The sequence below is a fragment of the Drepanopeziza brunnea genome (genome assembly GCF_022702325.1).
Source record: "Drepanopeziza brunnea f. sp. 'multigermtubi' strain 214-2 chromosome Unknown ctg14, whole genome shotgun sequence".
NCBI lineage: Eukaryota > Fungi > Ascomycota > Leotiomycetes > Helotiales > Drepanopezizaceae > Drepanopeziza > Drepanopeziza brunnea.
In genome coordinates, this window is record NW_027094077.1 from 1,344,873 (window position 1) to 1,362,290 (window position 17,418).

At 50.5% G+C, this 17,418-nt stretch overlaps 5 protein-coding genes across 5 annotated transcripts; 2 read left to right on the forward strand and 3 right to left on the reverse strand.

The window, feature by feature from the left end:
* Positions 1-1,274: 1,274 nt before the first annotated feature.
* L3040_007968 (uncharacterized protein) lies at positions 1,275-1,661 on the reverse strand (the record flags this gene model as incomplete). Its single annotated transcript, XM_007295529.1, has 3 exons — positions 1,275-1,466; positions 1,529-1,598; positions 1,654-1,661. The coding sequence occupies 3 exons, from the start codon at positions 1,659-1,661 to the stop codon at positions 1,275-1,277; spliced, it is 270 nt and encodes an 89-aa protein (XP_007295591.1).
* A 1,545-nt stretch (positions 1,662-3,206) lies between these two features.
* On the forward strand, positions 3,207-5,943 carry L3040_007969 (uncharacterized protein; the record flags this gene model as incomplete). The annotated part of the gene is made up of 3 exons (XM_007295528.2): positions 3,207-3,570; positions 3,637-3,795; positions 3,857-5,943. 3 exons carry the CDS (start codon positions 3,207-3,209, stop codon positions 5,941-5,943), a joined length of 2,610 nt encoding a protein of 869 aa, XP_007295590.2.
* Positions 5,944-7,785: 1,842 nt separating this feature from the next.
* On the reverse strand, positions 7,786-12,518 carry L3040_007970 (uncharacterized protein; the record flags this gene model as incomplete). Its single annotated transcript, XM_007295527.1, has 8 exons — positions 7,786-8,567; positions 8,741-9,378; positions 9,437-9,549; positions 9,600-9,877; positions 9,931-10,166; positions 10,214-12,160; positions 12,207-12,451; positions 12,516-12,518. The coding sequence occupies 8 exons, from the start codon at positions 12,516-12,518 to the stop codon at positions 7,786-7,788; spliced, it is 4,242 nt and encodes a 1,413-aa protein (XP_007295589.1).
* Positions 12,519-12,684: 166 nt separating this feature from the next.
* L3040_007971 (uncharacterized protein) lies at positions 12,685-13,181 on the forward strand (the record flags this gene model as incomplete). The annotated part of the gene is made up of 3 exons (XM_007295526.1): positions 12,685-12,744; positions 12,799-12,891; positions 12,981-13,181. 3 exons carry the CDS (start codon positions 12,685-12,687, stop codon positions 13,179-13,181), a joined length of 354 nt encoding a protein of 117 aa, XP_007295588.1.
* Positions 13,182-14,522: 1,341 nt separating this feature from the next.
* Positions 14,523-15,240, reverse strand: L3040_007972 (uncharacterized protein; the record flags this gene model as incomplete). Its single annotated transcript, XM_066154769.1, has 3 exons — positions 14,523-14,666; positions 14,847-15,020; positions 15,118-15,240. 3 exons carry the CDS (start codon positions 15,238-15,240, stop codon positions 14,523-14,525), a joined length of 441 nt encoding a protein of 146 aa, XP_066010665.1.
* Positions 15,241-17,418: the final 2,178 nt, after the last annotated feature.

The following is a 17,418-nucleotide window of genomic DNA, read 5'->3' on the forward strand; positions in this document are numbered from 1 at the left end:
ACAAGTGCCATAAAGAGCACAGAGACTTGAACATCAGACCCTGTCTTGAAGATCAGTTTAGCTCGATGCACGCAGAATTATGAGCCTGAGCCAGTAGAATAGGAACTCTTTGTGGGCTCACAAAAAATGACTTTCACCGCTGATAATGTTGAACCGTTTGCCTTTACAAGAGCAGATAAATATCGTCAATGCTGTTGTACCCGGGGAACGACCTCGCGACTTCGTCCTCGTGGTCTTCGTGGATGCTATACGATACTGCCGAGTGTGCATCGTGGAATCACATCTTTCCGTCTGATCTGCTGCCACTATCGCTCTGGAGGATCGCTTTGTTTCTAGACCCGATTGCATATTCTTACAACCCACGAATGTTCAAACCAGGGCTGCCAAGCAATCGATATACAGCGACATAGTCTTTGAGGAATGCTTTTTGCTACCAAGTACTGTTCCCACCACCGACCAGGGGTAGCCCTCTCAACTTCCCCCTTTTCTGCCGGTAGAGCCAGAAACTGGGCAGCAATACCATCACTCTCACTCATGCTCAATACCCAACCAGATGAGAACCCAACCAGATCAGAGCCGGCTCGAAAGCGATTATATCTTGCGCACCAAGCGAACTTGGCGACTACAGCGGTCAGACCCGCTTGGTTGATACATATAGCATAAATCCACATCTGCCGACACGACTCGGAAAAGCTGTCCGATTATTGATCCGACTCGGTTTTAGGGACCATTTCTCTGCGGAGCTGGCGCACCGCCACCGAGATGTACGGCTTCACAGCCAGGCTTCTAGCACCGCGATAAGATTGTGGCTCGAGCCTTACTGACACGCCTTGGAGACACGCCTTAGAGGTTGAAGAAAATACTGACCAAGTTACCAGAGACCGCTGGACAGTCTCCTACACATGATTCACCCAGAAAGAAAGAGGCCCCTCGCGAGGGAAGGGCACTCAGCCGCCTAAAGATTTTGGTATAGAGAATAGACGGCAACTTTTGTAGAAAAGCAGTGGCCGATGTATCAGTCCTAGTGGAGAAACTTCTGCCGTAGCTTTCAAACTGAGCAACCTTTACACCAATATTTTCCTGAATACTCTGCAGGAGTAGAATCTGATCCCATTATCAAAGGACCGTTGCACACAATTATCCGTGTGAAGGACATCTGCGCCCTTTCAATATCATACCATAAGAGAAGCCTCTTTTCGTTCCCTATCGTACACCCCCTCTCTATCCCACTCTAGCATAACATCAGTCTTTTTTTTTCGCCGCCCGTTGTAAATTTATCGTCCCGGGGGAGGCTGGTTCATCATCTGGACTTGTTGCTCCTGGAATCTCTGGCCGATACGTTCGCTGCCCGCCATAAATTTCTGGACGCATCGGGAAACGCAGCCGGTTTCGCGCTGGATCATGGATTTGGTCGTGAAGTCATCGATGCAGGCGTCGAAGCAGTGGGAGACGAGGTTAGAGAACATCTGGGGAGGATTTTAGTCTTGTTGACGTGATTATCTAGTGAGGCTTGGGGAGGTAGACTTACGCCCATGGTTTCCTTCACTTGCTTGCGCTCCATGCGGTTCTGGAACTCTCTCTGCTCGGAGGCTGTCAGTCTGTTAATGCTATTAGCTGGCTCGTTCTCATTTTTCTAGTGCGGCGACGACTAACCCTTCCATCTTGACGGGTTTCGTGGATTCTTTAAGATCGGGATGGTGCTTAAGATAGGAGCTATGCCTCGTGGGTAACGGCCTTGTAGTGGGATTCGAATTGACGTTGTTTGTTTTGGGGAGGGTGACAAGTTAGGCGATAGGAAAGCTCGTACGGAGGAGTTTTGTAGGTAAGTGAAGTAATGTTTGTCTACCAACTAGCGCGATGTCAGAGCTTCTCACCCGAGCTTGTTTTTGGCCGACACCACGACAATATGAGCTGTAGCTGCAATATGAACAGCAAAATACAAAGTGATAGTGAGAGAAGTGATTGGATTCTGCAAAATTTACATGATACTTGGTGTGTATAGCTGGTATATATATATATATAGCTGGTATATGGAGCTTGTATATACAGCTAAGACACTCTCGTCAGCTGTAGGTATAACAACTCACTATACATCATCATCATCATCATAAGAGCTTATTAGCGATGGCCTCTCTCTAGGGCAAGGCACGCATAGTTAAACATGCCCGCTGCAGCTGCTTGAGGTTGGTATGCTGAGAGGTATGCTGAGAATTGAATAAGTGAGTGATAACTGCTTAATAACAAAGCCGAAAAGCCTCCGTATGTATCTATAAATATCTATCTTTAATCTGCCGACGGCGACATTAATTAATAAACAATACTGTGCGTCCAACGTCGGCAGTAGCAGTGGCAGTGGATATACTGTAGCGCTAGCTAGCTAGCTAGCCGGACCTAGGCGCTGCTTTTGAACTTCAAGCCAGGACCTAGACTCACCACTCACCGTCGGTCATCATTTCCATCTCTCCTCTCCGACAAGGACACAACACCACACACCAGATATTTCCCGGTCGCGACAAACCTGGTCGCTCTTATTTTCTCACCTCAATTTGCGAAGTTCCAGCCTTCGTCTGCTTTGTCGCCCCGACGAATCTCCCGACCAGCTCTACAGCGCTTCCCCTCGGTCGCGTCTTGCGCCCTGCGCCCTGCGCCCACAAATCTCTGAACCTCGAGACCCGATTTCTACGCACATCCTTCCTCCGAAGTCCTGGAACCATTTTCGTGTGCTGTACTAGGTTTGGGACGCCAAACCCCCCTTTGCGACACCAGTCCAAAGGCCCTTCCAGCGACTGAGACCGGCACCCCCCTCCCACGTCCGCAGCTGCGACGACCTAGCATCCTATCAGGGCCGGGCAGGCTATCGCGATTCTCCCATCTCTAGGACTCCACATAAACAACATACTGGAAGCTGGCAGATCGGGAAGACCGTGTGGAAGATGACTTCAGATAACCACCCCCCGGGGAGCACCCAGCAACCGCTGGCAAATTCACCAACTGCCCCCGTACCTCAGAATATACCAGCAGCATCCCCTCCAACGAAGCAGAGTTTGAAGTCATGGTGGAAAGGGTTCAGTAAACAGCCTCCAAAGATCCAGGAACAAAATGGTAATGCTCCATTTTCATGGTATCCTGTTGCGTCTCCTTTCCGTTATCAGCAGAACTATTATACAGGAAGCCTCATTCTGGATTTGCATTCCAATACACAAGGCATGTTAAAGGAAAACAGACTGGATCATGCAACTCCAACCGCAGACGGCTCTTCTGGAGGAGAACAAGTAACCCATGATATTTTGTCCTCTGGCAGATGCATCTCGCACCGTTACCCAGGCACCAGTCTGGGAATGGAGAGCGCCCCAGAGTCTATGCCTAGACGGAGATCCTCAAGCTACATGCCTGATGTGGAGGGCGACTTGGAGCGTAGTGCGCGTGCAAAACGATACTCTGTTATGGGTACTACCCAGGCTTCCGCTCTCTCTAGTGAACACATGGGCGAGGCAGTTGCCTCAGCCATCAGCTGCCCATCTCAAATGCCAAGTGCAGGCGCGCAAAGATCTGCTAAGAAACCCAGAAAAGGTTCCTTTTTTCGTGTTTTTACGCGTATAAAAAAAGTTGTGAAAACAAACGCTAAATCAAAAATAGCAGCACCTCTTCCTACCGGAATATTTGGCATCCCTCTCCGCCAGAGCATCACCTATGCGAATGTTGCAATCTCCCTTGTGGACGGAGAAGGACGGAGCTACATTTATGGATATGTTCCAATTGTCGTGGCAAAGTGCGGAGTGTATCTGAAAGAGAAAGGTGCGTGACAGTGGTCCAGAGCGGCGCGATAAAGCAGGCTCAGGCGCTAATGTTTCAACAGCTACTAATGTCGAGGGCATCTTTCGACTGAGCGGATCTGAGAAACGCATCAAAGAGCTCCGGACTATCTTTGACTCTCCAGACCGCTACGGAAAGGGTCTTGACTGGGCAGGATATACGGTCCATGACGCTGCAAATGTTTTGAGAAGATACCTTAACCAGCTTCCCGAGCCGATTGTCCCACTGGATCTCTACGAACGATTTCGAGAACCCTTGCGAGGATTTACAAAGCAAGCAGTAGGAGATGCTGAAGGGCCTCAACTTTCCGAAGATTTCGATGCTGCGAAGGCGATTGTTACTTACCAACAGCTGATTACAGAGCTTCCACCACTGAACCGCCAACTTCTGCTCTACATCCTTGATTTACTGGCTGTATTTGCTTCAAAGTCAGATGAGAACCGCATGACTTCGGCGAATCTTTCAGCAATCTTCCAACCAGGAATGCTTTCGCATCCGGTTCATGATATGGAGCCAGGGCAATACCGCCTCAGCCAAGACGTCCTCATCTTTCTGATTGAAAACCAAGATCACTTTCTGATTGGGATGCGAGGCACTGCTGCAGATGAGAAGACAGTGGCTGAGGTTCAGAATGGAGGCACTCCTCCACCAGGTACCCCAAGCACTCCTGGCAAGACGAAGAGTGGCGTCGCAAGAACTGCGTCCAATGCTAGTGCCGGTGCAGACAGTGTCAGGAAGTTTGGAGGCATCAGACGGAATGTTTCGGTCTCCTCCCACCACTCGAGGCAGTCAAATGGTGCTCCGAGTCCAGCAAGTCCAGCATACGGTCCACCCGTGACGCACTCCCCAGGCGCCGGTATCCATCGAAGCAATACGGTTCCCTCAAAGCGGTCTCCAGGATTGCCGCCCAACAGGTTGAACAAGCACTCTGGATCCCCGTCGCCCACCGCAGCTGCAGTCATGTCAAGCCAACACGTTGCTCCTCGGGGACTCTCACCTGTGGCAGCAGGCTCCACAACCCGCAATGTGTCTCCATCAGCGTCTAGTGCTGCCCCTACTGCGCCTGGTGTTTCGAGCTTAGCTCCATCATATGCTGCTCCGGTTACCAGCAACGAGAGACTGCTCGGAGACCAAAATGTGACGCCGCCCACGTCACGAAACATCTCAAACCTATTCCAGAGATCGCCTACCTCGGCAACAGAGGGTGAAAAGAAGCAGCCGAACAAGCTTCGCAAGAAGCGTGCACCAGGTAGCTCGAATCCCAGCGCCCACAGCTCTACCCAATCACTGCACAGTCAAGATCATTCTTCGCCTGCTTTTCCGCCCACCCGCATCGCAAGTGAGGTTGCCTCCCATCCACCCTTGGAAAGTATCCCATCCGCGAATCCCATACTGTCTGAGACCCAAGCCACTCCTCCTGCCACCGAGCCTTCTCAAGCTGATGTTGCCGGGCTTCAATTGATGGCTAGACACGATGAGCTTCACCAGTCATCAGAAAACACTCTCAAAGCTGCCTCGCCAAGCGGCTCTCTGCGATCCCGGTCGTCGTACAACGACCAGTCAGACCCTGATCATCAAGAGGATACGGCTGCTGTCGCCGAGCAAAGAGAGAAACGATCGCGATGGAGACTGTCACGGCACTATCGAGAACCCTCTCAGCTAGGAACTAATTTGAGTCCAAAGAAGGCCGCTGGCTCAGAGAACGGTGCGGGGGCCAGTTCTAGTTCCGTAGGAAGCTCGTCTCGTCATCGGAAGAGTTTCTCAGCCGATTTCCACCCGGCTGGCACAGACTCGACTCCAGTTGGCGTACAGCCCCAGTCAACTCAGGAAATTTCGACTTTTGGCGAGGAAAAGAAGGGTCCCCTGGGATGGATTAAGAAGATGCGCGATAAGCTTGAAGAGAACAAGGAGAGAGAACGCAATAAGAGCCCCCCCGCTTCGATCGATCGCATTGCATCAGCGATCCCAGCCCGAGGAAAGGAACCAGAACGCGCATTCGAAGAGCGTACCACCCCCCCTCAAGTTTCACAACAACCTCCTCAGCAACCTCCTCAGCAACCTCCTCAGCAACCTCCTCAGCTACTTCCTCAGCAACCTTCTCAGCAACCTCCTCAGCAACCTCAGCCGTAGCATCTACAAACTGAACCGGCTGTCACGTTATCCGTGAGGCATGTCACGAGTGGATCACAACGGCCGATTTCACCTGCTATAAGATTTAATGTAAGAATTAGGGAGTTATGGGATCGTAACTAGCGACGAAGTCGCCCGTTTGCTCGCCTGCGCTATCATGAATTGCTTTTCCCCACGATCGGATACCCCGGAGAACTTGTTTCCCCTTGTTATTTTCCATAGCACAGCACGTTCTTATTCCGCGATTGGTGGTAACGGCGAATGTCAGGAGTAGGTTTGATTACAAGGGAAGGGCTGCTTTTTGAGTCGGTGTACCAGGGGCTGGCTGCGTCAATTGGTGCGGAAAACCTGGGCTGGATGGGTTTTGACGCGAATGTGTTTGAGTATAATCACATGGCTGCGTTTGTTTTCTCTGCATATTCTGACATTGGGTGGAGCGGACTGGGGGCGCTTCGGGGGGGATTCACCGGACTGATTGTTACAGCCCGAGCTTTGGCCCTCCCGAAAGCTGGCGCAGCGAGGGTTTCTTGAAGTGGGAGAAAAGAGGAACAGACGCATGCCGAAGACAAAAAAGCAAGCTCGTCCGTTTTGTGGTGGAGTAGGTACTAGATTCTTGTATCTAGATGTTGTGCCGATAGGATTGTCACAATGTAAAGTCTCACGAAAGGGATGTAGCCAAAAAAAAAAAAAAAACACAAATCCAAATCCATGACAGATGATCTTTCTTCTTCCGCTTCCGTCTCTTCTGCACTTTCTTCCCAATCCGCTCCTCCTCTCCTCCCCTTCCCAAATTACCATGATTCTTCTTTCTTTCTTTCTTTCTTTCTTTCTTTCTTTCTTTCTTTTTTCTTTTTCCCTTTTTCTTTTTCCCTTTTTCTTTTTCCCTTTTTCTTTTTCCCTTTTTCTTTTTCCCTTTTTCTTTTTCCCTTTTTCTTTTTCCCTTTTTCTTTTTCCCTTTTTCTTTTTCCCTTTTTCTTTTTCCCTTTTTCTTTTTCCCTTTTTCTTTTTCCCTTTTTCTTTTTCCCTTTTTCTTTTTCCCTTTTTCTTTTTCCCTTTTTCTTTTTCCCTTTTTCTTTTTCCCTTTTTCTTTTTCCCTTTTTCTTTTTCCCTTTTTCTTTTTCCCTTTTTCTTTCTTTCTTCCTTCCTTCCTTCCTCATACCACATACACAAAAGAGAGAGAGAGAGAGAGAGAGAGAGAGAGAGAAATCATTTCTCCATCGCACACGCGTAGTTCACCTACATAGTGAAGCCCCAACCGAACGATGGCAAGCAAAGCTTTCGATATGCAGTACGAAGAAGACCATGTGTCAAGCTTTCTCTCTCTTTCCTCTCTTTCTCTCTTTCCTCTCTTTCTCTCTTTCCTCTTTCCTCTCCTCCAGAAGCTGAGAATCCCAGCCCCGTCACGATCCATTTCCTAAGTAGTGCTTGAGAAACTACCGGTACTCCTGCTGCTGGCTTAGGGGGTGGGACCGTGTTTCATTCGCGGTTTGAGTGGGACGGTTTATTTCACGTCGTGTTATCTATCAGGCATGGTAGGGGGAGAGAGAGGGAGAGAGAGAGGAGGAGGGAGGACCAGGAGATAGATTCCAAGACTGTATACATCACGTTCGTGGCCTGGTAGATGAGAATGGAATCCATCAGGTCGCATTCTGTGACGCTGGGGGGAAGCGTCGGCATCGGTATAATTCCCGATATCCCAAGTCCTACATATCATATCCCGTGAGATAAGAAAATTATTCAACCACGGGCTGCAACTCGATCCGTCGCAGGCCCGGTTCCGTGTCTGCACCAATCCTCGTTTCCCGAGTCTCTACTCGTGACAATCGTGACAGGGAATTTTCCTCATCGTCTAGGCTTCTCAAACTTCCTCCAGTCGTGACACAGGCGGAAGAAGACGGCTCTCCCACTACCATCCATCTCGGCACTAACAGCGTTCCGAGTTTCCTCTGAGAACGTGTTCAGGATGGCGTACAGACCAGGCATCAAAGCCTCCCGGACATCTGGTGTCATTCGCATTTCCAACTGTCCGCGTATGTAATCTTCCAACACGAATTTCATATACTGCGCCGAGATCCGCTTCGCCTTGTCTTTCTCAGATGTCAGAGTGCTGGAATGGCCTTGGACCGCCGAGACGGTGGGATCACTGATGGAGAGGAGGAGTCTGTTGAAGGCTTCGGCCTCTCTGGCGCCGAGCTGACGAGTTTTGGGAAGAAGCCATGTTGGACGGGGGTTAAAACGTGCTGTTTTCGCTGTGCTGTGCGGTAGGGGGTTGAACAGGCAGCGGAGGAGGGCTTGTAGTGTTTGCTGGAGGAGATGAGAGTGGCCCTTCAGCTTGATACGGTGGTGGGTGAGGATCGTGCGCACGAGGGTGCAGAGGTGTAGGTAGATGGGATAGAGATCGGGGCTCTCCGGTGAGCAGAAGATGCTGATGCTGCCCAGGGTCGCGTCGATGCTGAATTGGGAAATACTCTTCGGTTTAGTCTTGAGTATCAGCTCGAGGGTTTCGCTGATCATATAGAATTGCCGAATGTTTGTGCACTGAGGTAGAAAGGTGGCTAGAATATTGTACCCTTCAGTGAGGTCAAATGCCTCAGTGGCCTTATCGTCCTTAGGCTTCTGGGTATCTGTTTATAGTCAGTACATATTCATCACTCATGCTCCCCGTAATTCCGGGATGTACAAAAAGCCCGTTCAACCATAATTCTTGGGTCCTTAGGCACATCTTAGAAGTGGGATTTCCGGGGCTTCGGGACAAATCCTCAAATCCTCAGTCTCATTTAGTGACAAAGGACCTTACCTTCAACCGACTTGATCAACTCCCTCGCCACCAAGAGCTTATCCAATCGCTCTAAGCCCGCGTCAAGGATATCCCGCAGTATATCGAGCTTTTCTTGTTCGCTTTTTCCCGAAACGGCCGACCTCGTTCTTTCCCGAATCGGAAAGGGTCTGGCCACATCGCCTTCCAGCTGCTCTGGCCCAATTTCTTCAGAACCGTGAGCGAAAATGAAAGTAGCAAGTCGCTCCCCATAGTGGGGATCCGCATTGCTAACAAAATTCGATACTTCCAATCCTGCCAATCGCGGCTTCTCCACTCCGAGTGTGGACAGGGCATCGATGATGCTGAGGACTAGGAGGCAGTCATCCTCAGGCCACCCTTCGGACTTCTGGAGCACGTCCTCCAATCGTACGAAGATACCGTTGTTGAACGAAGTAGTGACGCTGTGAAGGTCTTCCTGGGAGATGGTATCGACGCCTTGTAAAACAGTCGCCTTTTCGCGGAAAGCGCTGAGAGCTACTTCGAAAATTGCGATGAGGGCGAAATGGAGTCGATGTTTCTTCTTCTCACTGGCTTTGGCAAGCCTCTTTCGTATGCTCTTGAAAGTGTCAGAGAGAAAGGTCTTGCTTCGAGGCTGGTCAGGATTTTGGAGAGCAGATCTGGAACAATCAATCAGTACTCGAAGCCGAATGTCACAGAAAATCAGTCAGTACTTACACAAATGTCAACCTGGCCAGCTCTTTCAGAGACGCCAAGTTATGAAGCCTTCCTGGGATACCAGACTTGGCTAGAGTCTCAGCAAATTCAATGAATTCTTGGAATCTCATGCCCTGGGAGAAATTAGCGGACTTAAACGAACAGTGAACCAACGAGTACATACCTCATAGAGCTTGGGTATACGCATAACCTTTCTCTTCAATGCAAGAACATCTTGGTGAAGAACGGTAGAGCCATAAGAAATCTGTTGGGGTTCACTGGCTTCCGATTCCTCATCCCGCGGTAGCCAACCTGACATGATTCGCCCTCTGCATTCCTTCGGAATCTCATCAATTGTCAACTCCAACAGACTACGCACGGCGAATACATCATTACCGGGACTGTTGATGAGAGGGTTTCTCAGATTTGTCTCGTGATTCAATAAAGTATTGACGAAAGTTTCTACAGACAGTTAGATGCCCGAGTCATTATTGAGATTTGTGGACTAAACTTACTGAGAAGCCCTCTATGACTGAAGACCGGATTTTCGGGATTCTGTGGAATACTGGTTCTCAAGACAGATGCTCCACCGCGTAATGAATGTCTCCAAAGATCAGGGAATGCTGTTGGGTTTCGCTGAAGCCACTTGCTAGAAGGTTTGGGGTTGTTGCCGGAGTCGCTAGCAGAAGCTATGCAGAAGATTTGCTCCAACATCTCTACAAACAGAGTTTCTTCCGATTCGAAGAACAAACTGTCTAGTTAGTGATAGATCTCGGTGCAAGGATTAGATCCACTTACACCAGTACGTCTGGGTGGTCGACAAACAAACATCGGACGAATGACCAGATTAGCCAGCCTTTACCTCTGCTCAAAGTATTCTGCTTCGAGCCACATATCTCATCTCCCAAATCCTTATTTTTCCGCAGATCATCAGTGAACCGCTTGATGTCTCGAGCCAGAGCACGGAAGAGGCCAAGCAGGACTGGCTTGTCCAATTCTTCTATCCGATTTCCGTCCTCTCTAATCCTTGCAGTCCATGCAGAGCAAGTAAACCTAAAGACTTCGAGAGCTTCAAGCTGGCCTTTTCCGGATTCATCAATGAGGCTCTTGGCTGTCGAGATCCTGGAAACGGAGTCGAAGGGTGCTACGTTCTTTTCCCAGAGCTCTGAGAGTTCTACAATATGCCTATCTTCAATCCAGCACATAGCATGTGACAAGATCCTCCAGGACCGGAAACCGTATCGATGTACGAGTCCAGATTCCACGCCACTGTTCCATATGATGTGATGCAATTGAGATAGGACTTGATCCACCCATCGCTCCTCTCCGTCAATTGCTCCAGCGATGGCCTCCAATATAACAACCGCCGCATTTGGGTGGGCTTTCATTTCCAGCCCCTCAAGAACAGTCAACAACTGCTTGGGCTCCATATGGACCTGTAGAAGAGTCCCAAATTCAGCGAGGAGGTTCTCGTCCTCCCAAGCTCCAAAACCAACCCCAATGTCTCCATGAAGTTGGTGGCTTTGAACAAGTTGCGAGAACCAATGTCGGATGAAGCCCGAGAGATCTCTGGCCTTGGCGAAAGATCGAATCACCGGTATCAAAATCGTCGAAACGATCTTCTCCCGATTATCCGGCCAGACCTGGGAATTTGAGATCTCTGTGATTCCCTCGAGCAGGTTATCCAGCAATGGCGTATCCTTGCCGTCTGTTGGTACCAGGAACACATTTGCATCTAGCTCAATCAGCGTAGCCAAGATGTCCCAATCGGTTTTGGTGACTTCTGCGATAGACCTCAAAACTGCAACGTCCAAGCCTAGCTTGTGATCGATTGCCAGCCTCAGCATCGCACGAATCTGTTTCCCATTGTCCCCAGCGGCCTGAGACATCGTCTCTTTTAGCGAGGCGAAGAAAGACTGTAGAAACACTTGATCTTGGGCTTTTCGTCTTCTTGCAGATCCAGTTGGCCGTATAGACCGAGTAGCCACCTCGAGTAGTAACGGTGCATTATCGAAGTTCTGGAGCACAGGAGCTTTTGTCAACATTTCCAGCAGCTCTGGATTCCCTTTCGCTGGCACCACAATATTCTGTGCTATGAGCTTTTCCAATTGTCCGATCCAGGAGGGTAAATCGGTGTCGGGTGATCCACTCTTCAACGCTCCAAGTAGGAGTAACAGCGGCTGGGTGGCATAGAGAGAAAACTGTAGATGAGGACTCTCGTCTAAAGTATGCAAGTTCCAGACCTCAATGAACGGCGTGAGCCAGGATCCCGAAGAAACAAGGTCTTTCGGAAGTGGTAGAGCTCTGCTGCAGAGGGATAGCCACAAGCCCAGTACCGTAGCTGCTTCCTCAGCCGAAGTTCTGAGCACCGTCTTCATATACTCTGCCGAGAACTCGGTGCTTCTTTCCTCTCCAATCGGCTTCGTGTACTGCACCACGATATTCAATGCTGAGAATATGGCATCCAGTAAGGCCGGGAGCCCGTTGCTCTCTTGGTTGCCGGGCTTGGTGACCAAGTCCCCATTCCTTCTCCGTTTCTTGGACACCTTCACAGTCCCCTGCTCCGTTGCACTCGAATCCGATGCCGAATGCGACATCATAACACTGCCTCCAGCCTTTTTTGCATCCTCCAACGTCCGTCGGATGATTGCTATGAGTTGTCGCTCAACAAGAATCCCAGCTGCAGTCGGCAGAGGAACGCTCCGTACTAGATACTGGAGCAATCTCCACGATGAAGGAGTTGTCCTGCTGTTCATGAGTATCAACTTCCTGAAAGAAATGTCTTGCATACCTTGGGACATCGTCCTTGGGGGCTTGTAGTCTCTTCAGTAACCATCTGAGCAGCCATTCCTCTCTCCCGTGGTATGCGACGGATTTCCGGTCCTCCGCTCCTTCTTCTCCACCATTCCTACATTTCTGAATAGTATCCAAACCGACTCCAATAAATTTCGCTGCTTCGACAAGTTGGTCCCCGAATGGGGCTGCTTGCTTTTCCAGCAGAGCGAGCTGCTCTTGCGCGGCGCGAGATGTAGACGTCTGAGAAATTCGCATTAGCCTCGCTCACGACCAACATATGAAATAGACAGAGAACCGGACTTACCATTTTCCCATCCAATATATGCCAATCAATCGCATCTGGCCGCATTCTACCGCGGGCAACTTTTTTTATTTTTTTTTAGAAAGGTGGAGCGGCAGAATTACGGAAGCTAAGTCTCATGCAGCAGCAGCCCTCACCGCATGCCGAATCCGAAACCGGGTAGGAGCTCACCATGAGGATCCGGCAACACAGCTTCACCCACCCGACAATCTCAGCTCAAGATAAACTCGCTGTAAGTCCTCAATCTTGAATGTGACGGTGGAGACACTCGCTGAGGATTGAATAGGATCGTACCACCATGCCTGAGACGTCAATCCCTCCTCCCGCGGCCGTTGCGCGCCCCAGCAAGCCTGTTTCCGAGAGTCTTCTGAACGAGAAGGTGTGTCTGGATTCTTCTCTCGAGCCATTCTCCGCCTTGAAAATCGGGACTGGGACTTGGAAGTCGAAAAGGAGCTAACGTTCACGCAGTGGGATCGCTGTCTCTCCTCCCTCCTCATCCGCTCGTCCCTTGGTCTCTCCTTCGGAGTCGTCTTTTCCGTCCTCCTGTTCAAGCGGAGAGTGTGGCCCGCGTTCGTCGGTCTGGGTTTCGGTGCTGGGCGCGCGTACGAGGAGTGTAATGGAAGCTTTTTAAGGGGTGGGAAGGAGGGCGTCAGGGTTCAGCGACCTTGAGAGATGCAATGGAACGAACGGACCGGAGGGGAAAGGGTTGATGAGGAACTGGATTGATACCGAGGGTCGGGGCTTACGCGGTGCTGGGGGAGAGGGAAGATTTGAGATGCATAGATTGTACAAAAGCTCGGGAAGGAAAGGGATAATACACCTATATGGTTTTCACAAGCCCCCTTCTTCCTCTCTGCAATCCGGACTTGTTTTCACATAAATTTCTGGTTTGTTTTGTGTTCTGTCACCAAAGACCAAGAAGCTCACTTCTGAAGCTCTGCCGCCTGTAATCCAAGGACCCCCTAGATTATTCGTTCCCTGGGACTCGATCCAACGCCGCCAACCAAGAGCAGAGGCCAGGTAAAACACGAAGTTCTCTGCAAGGCATCTTACTTCGACCATATCTCTCTCTCGATCTCCGGCTGGCGAACACGACGTAGACGAAGCCAGTTCTCATTATCCAGACAGCTTTTCCAGTGTTCTGATATCATTATCTGATCACAGCAGCCACAGACCTATTTCACATCACATCGCCCCGGTCTTCATTCATTCCATGACATCACGCTGGCTGGCTTGGTTATGTGTTTTCTACTCGATGACGTTGGTTGCTTTTCGTGTGCGTGACGAGCGGGCACGGGAGGCTGAGGCTGAGGCTGAGGCTGAGGCTGAAATCGTATGAAAGTGCTGAACAGGGTGGGGTGGGAGGGGGAAGGGGGAGGGGAGGGGAGGGGAGGGGGGCGATTGCTCGCGAGATGAGATGGGGGAATAAGTAGGCGCAAGCTCTCTCAGGAATATCGGATCGGATCTGGTATGGATGGGGCTCGTCAGGCGACCCTGGAGCAGTTCTTCGAGTAGAGATACTCTGTGCTCGTGGGAGAGTCGCGAAATATGTGCGAGTGGAGAGATATCAATGAAGGCGTCGGCGGACGGACGAGGACGAGATAATCTTGTTTTCCAATGTATGTATATATATATATATATATATATATACATCAAGCGCTATATCAACCTCCCGTGCGTTCAGTTCAGTCTTTCTCGAGACAGGAATTTCGAAATGAAAGTAGTAAGTGGAATTGAAAAGATCAGAACATTCTGTACTTCAGATACATAACTCTTCGTTCAGTGGGGTTGCGAATCGATCCTCGCATCACCTATTCCCCAAGCGGAAGGAACGGCCCCCCGACAAGCTAACACCACCAACATCGTAATTCCTATCCGCACCAACAACCTAGCCACCCACCCTTTCGCAAACGCCTATCTCTGAGCTCAATCTCCGTAGCTGGGACAGGTCCTCTTGTCTACAATCCTTACATCCCCACCATCATCACGATCCACCCCCCCACCCCCGAGTCACACAAACATATCCATCAAGTCATTAAGGTACTCCACAACCTCCACATCCCTCCTCAGCACCTCCCTACTCTTCTTCCCGAAGCAGCCCGTGTCGGCATAGCAGCTCATCTGCTGCTCGATGAAACTGAGATGCTGGGAGTTCTGCTTCTCGTCTTAGCCACTCATTCACTCATTCATTCCCTTTTCAGCCCACGTCTTCTCGCTCTCCTCGCTCAGATGGCCGAAAAGCGGTAGCTGAGAAGTAGGTGAGGTGAGGGGGGGGTTGTAGGCAGATGGGAAAAGAGTGAAGGGGAAAGAGAGAAAAGGAAGAGGGTACGTCACAGGTTTCCGACTCGCCCAGAGCGCCTGCATCCAGCTGACACCCTCATAAACACCACTCTCCGTGCCCCAGCCCCAGAGCTGTTGTCTCTCCTGTACGGCGTACAGGAACTTGACCGTGGAGGACAGGAAGGCGTGGTATTCGCCCTTGACGGTGGTGCAGTCTAGATGATGGGTCTGCGTGTGCGTGTAGCCGTTAGCTAGCTAGCCATTGAAAAGGTTCGGACGAATAAAAATTGGATAGGGAAATGCGAAGGGGGGGGGGAAGACGTACCAGGGAGTCTGATGTTGTAGAAGGTTGAGATATCATCGTGGAGAGAGGTTTCTCAAGCTCGACGAGGATATCCGAACACAGGGTTCTGAGGGCGGTTGATACTGCCTGTAGGCGCGCCATCATCAGCCCTGAAATCTTCAGATAAATTACGGACAGCATCGTCCGCATTTTCAGTAGCGACAGTGAAACGTAGCAAGCAATATAGATGTAGTTAGGGAGGTCGCCGCGATTCTGGGAACACCACAGTGTGACCAGACAACGCAAGACATCTCCCCTCTTCCATCTCGACACTGAGCCTCTTCCTCTTCCCTTGAGTTTTGTGCCCTAATACAATATATACCTGGGGACTGGGGATAGTAAACACATCCTCCATCCTCAGACACCAGCTCCAAAAACTCAAATCGGCTCCTCACAAGCCCTGGAGTTCAGTCTCTCCTCCCCGTCTCCCAGCCTTCTCCAAACTCCAAACTCCAAACGTCAAACGTCAAACTCCAAATCTCAACCTCAGCAACAAACACAGCAAAGAAAATAGCTAAAATAGCCAAACAAAAACAGCCTACACAGAGAAAACCCCTCCCCCTCCAAGCCCAAAAACGTCCAAAAAAAAAAAAAAAAAAAAAAAAAAAAACACACACACACACACAAAAAAGGGAGTTCAAAAACCCACCTCCTCAACCATCTTCCCCCTACCCCCTCCCAGAACCACCTGCCCTGCATCTCCAACACCACCCCCCTCCCCGTCTCCCACCCCATCCCTAACCCCCACCCCCTTTCCAACTCCCACTCCCCCATCCCCATCCCCATCCCCCTCCCCCTCCCCCTCCCCCCTCCCCCCCCGCTCAACCACCCGCCTACACCCCTCCGTCCGCGCCGTCAACGCCCTTACCGCATCAAGCGTCACGAGCGCGCTCGACAAGAGGAAGAGGGACGAGAGCGAGAAGAAGAGGAGGAAGACCGTACGCGTGCGCGTGCGCATCGCGTGCGTGCGTGCGTGCTTGATTGAGCGGACTGGCTGGCTGGCTGGCTAGCTGGCTGGCTAGCGAGACAGATAGATAGACAGCTAGACAGACAGACGGACAGATAGCTAGCGAGACAGACAGACAGATAGATAGCTAGCGAGCCAGGTAAGTAAGCAAGCAAGCAGGCAGGCAAGCAAGCACCTAGATAAAGTAGAGGTATGGATCCTGCTCAGGACACTGATGTCGAAGTCGAAGTCGAAGTAAAAGTCGAAGTCGAAGTCAAGGCTGAGGTAGATGTTGATGATCGATGATCGATCCTCAGAGGAAGGGAAGGGAGGTGCTGCTGCTGTGCTTTTCTTTGCTGTACTTCTCGTCCGTCGCGCTTTGATTGATTGACGGGGTGTCGGTTGTTGAGGCGATGGAGGGAATTGATTGTTTGTTTTTGTTCGAGAGAAGCTGCACTTGGCCATGGGGTTTTGTTCGGTGGGACTGGTGGGTGGACGTGAGGTTGACACAGCTCGAGGTGTGACGGGCGGACAGCGGACGATCACCACTTACGAAGTATTACATCACATACCTATGGTATCTAGATATGCGGCTGATATCCTCTCCATTCTCAACACTACGAAGCTGTTTACTGTTCACGACACACTGATTTTCACGTCACATCAAGTCAATCATGAGAGCACAAGCATCGTGTAATTTGCTGTATTTCTACCCGTCAGAGTGAGCTCTATGCCGTGGACTAGATCCCAACGACGTACTGCTCAGCAACAGGTGGCAACGCACCCAACCAATACGCGGAGATGCCCTCCGCCATTCTCATCTTTGCACGTTCATCTCGCCATGATTTGCCTGTAGACCAATCTCCTACTCGCTCTCATCTTACACTCACATGTATCCCGTCCACGAGAAGCATCCGCACCATAGTTTCTCCCGCCACACGCCCCCACCACCAAAGAAGAAAGAAGGCCATCGCTGAAAACCGCTACAGCATAATGGGAGGCCCTATCGTTCGTCCGCATTAAAAAGAAGTATAGTCAATAACAGAGAAAGACAGGAGGGTACTCAGAAGAATGTGGACGCAAAAAAAACGACCGGGAAACCAGTATCGTAGTGGAAGGAGCAAATAGGCACACGGAAGAAGAGAAAAACGCAAGAACATCTAGCAATCGCTGCAAGAGTATCTGCCCTGCTCGATATCGTGGTATCCAGTCCGGCGGAAGGCGGCCAAAATGCGATATGAGGCGTGGGCATGAGTCTGAGTATTGAGCGCAAGCCAGGTGTTTGTGGTATATTACTAGGCCGCCTAGTTTTGTGGTATCAACGCCGTGTACCCCGA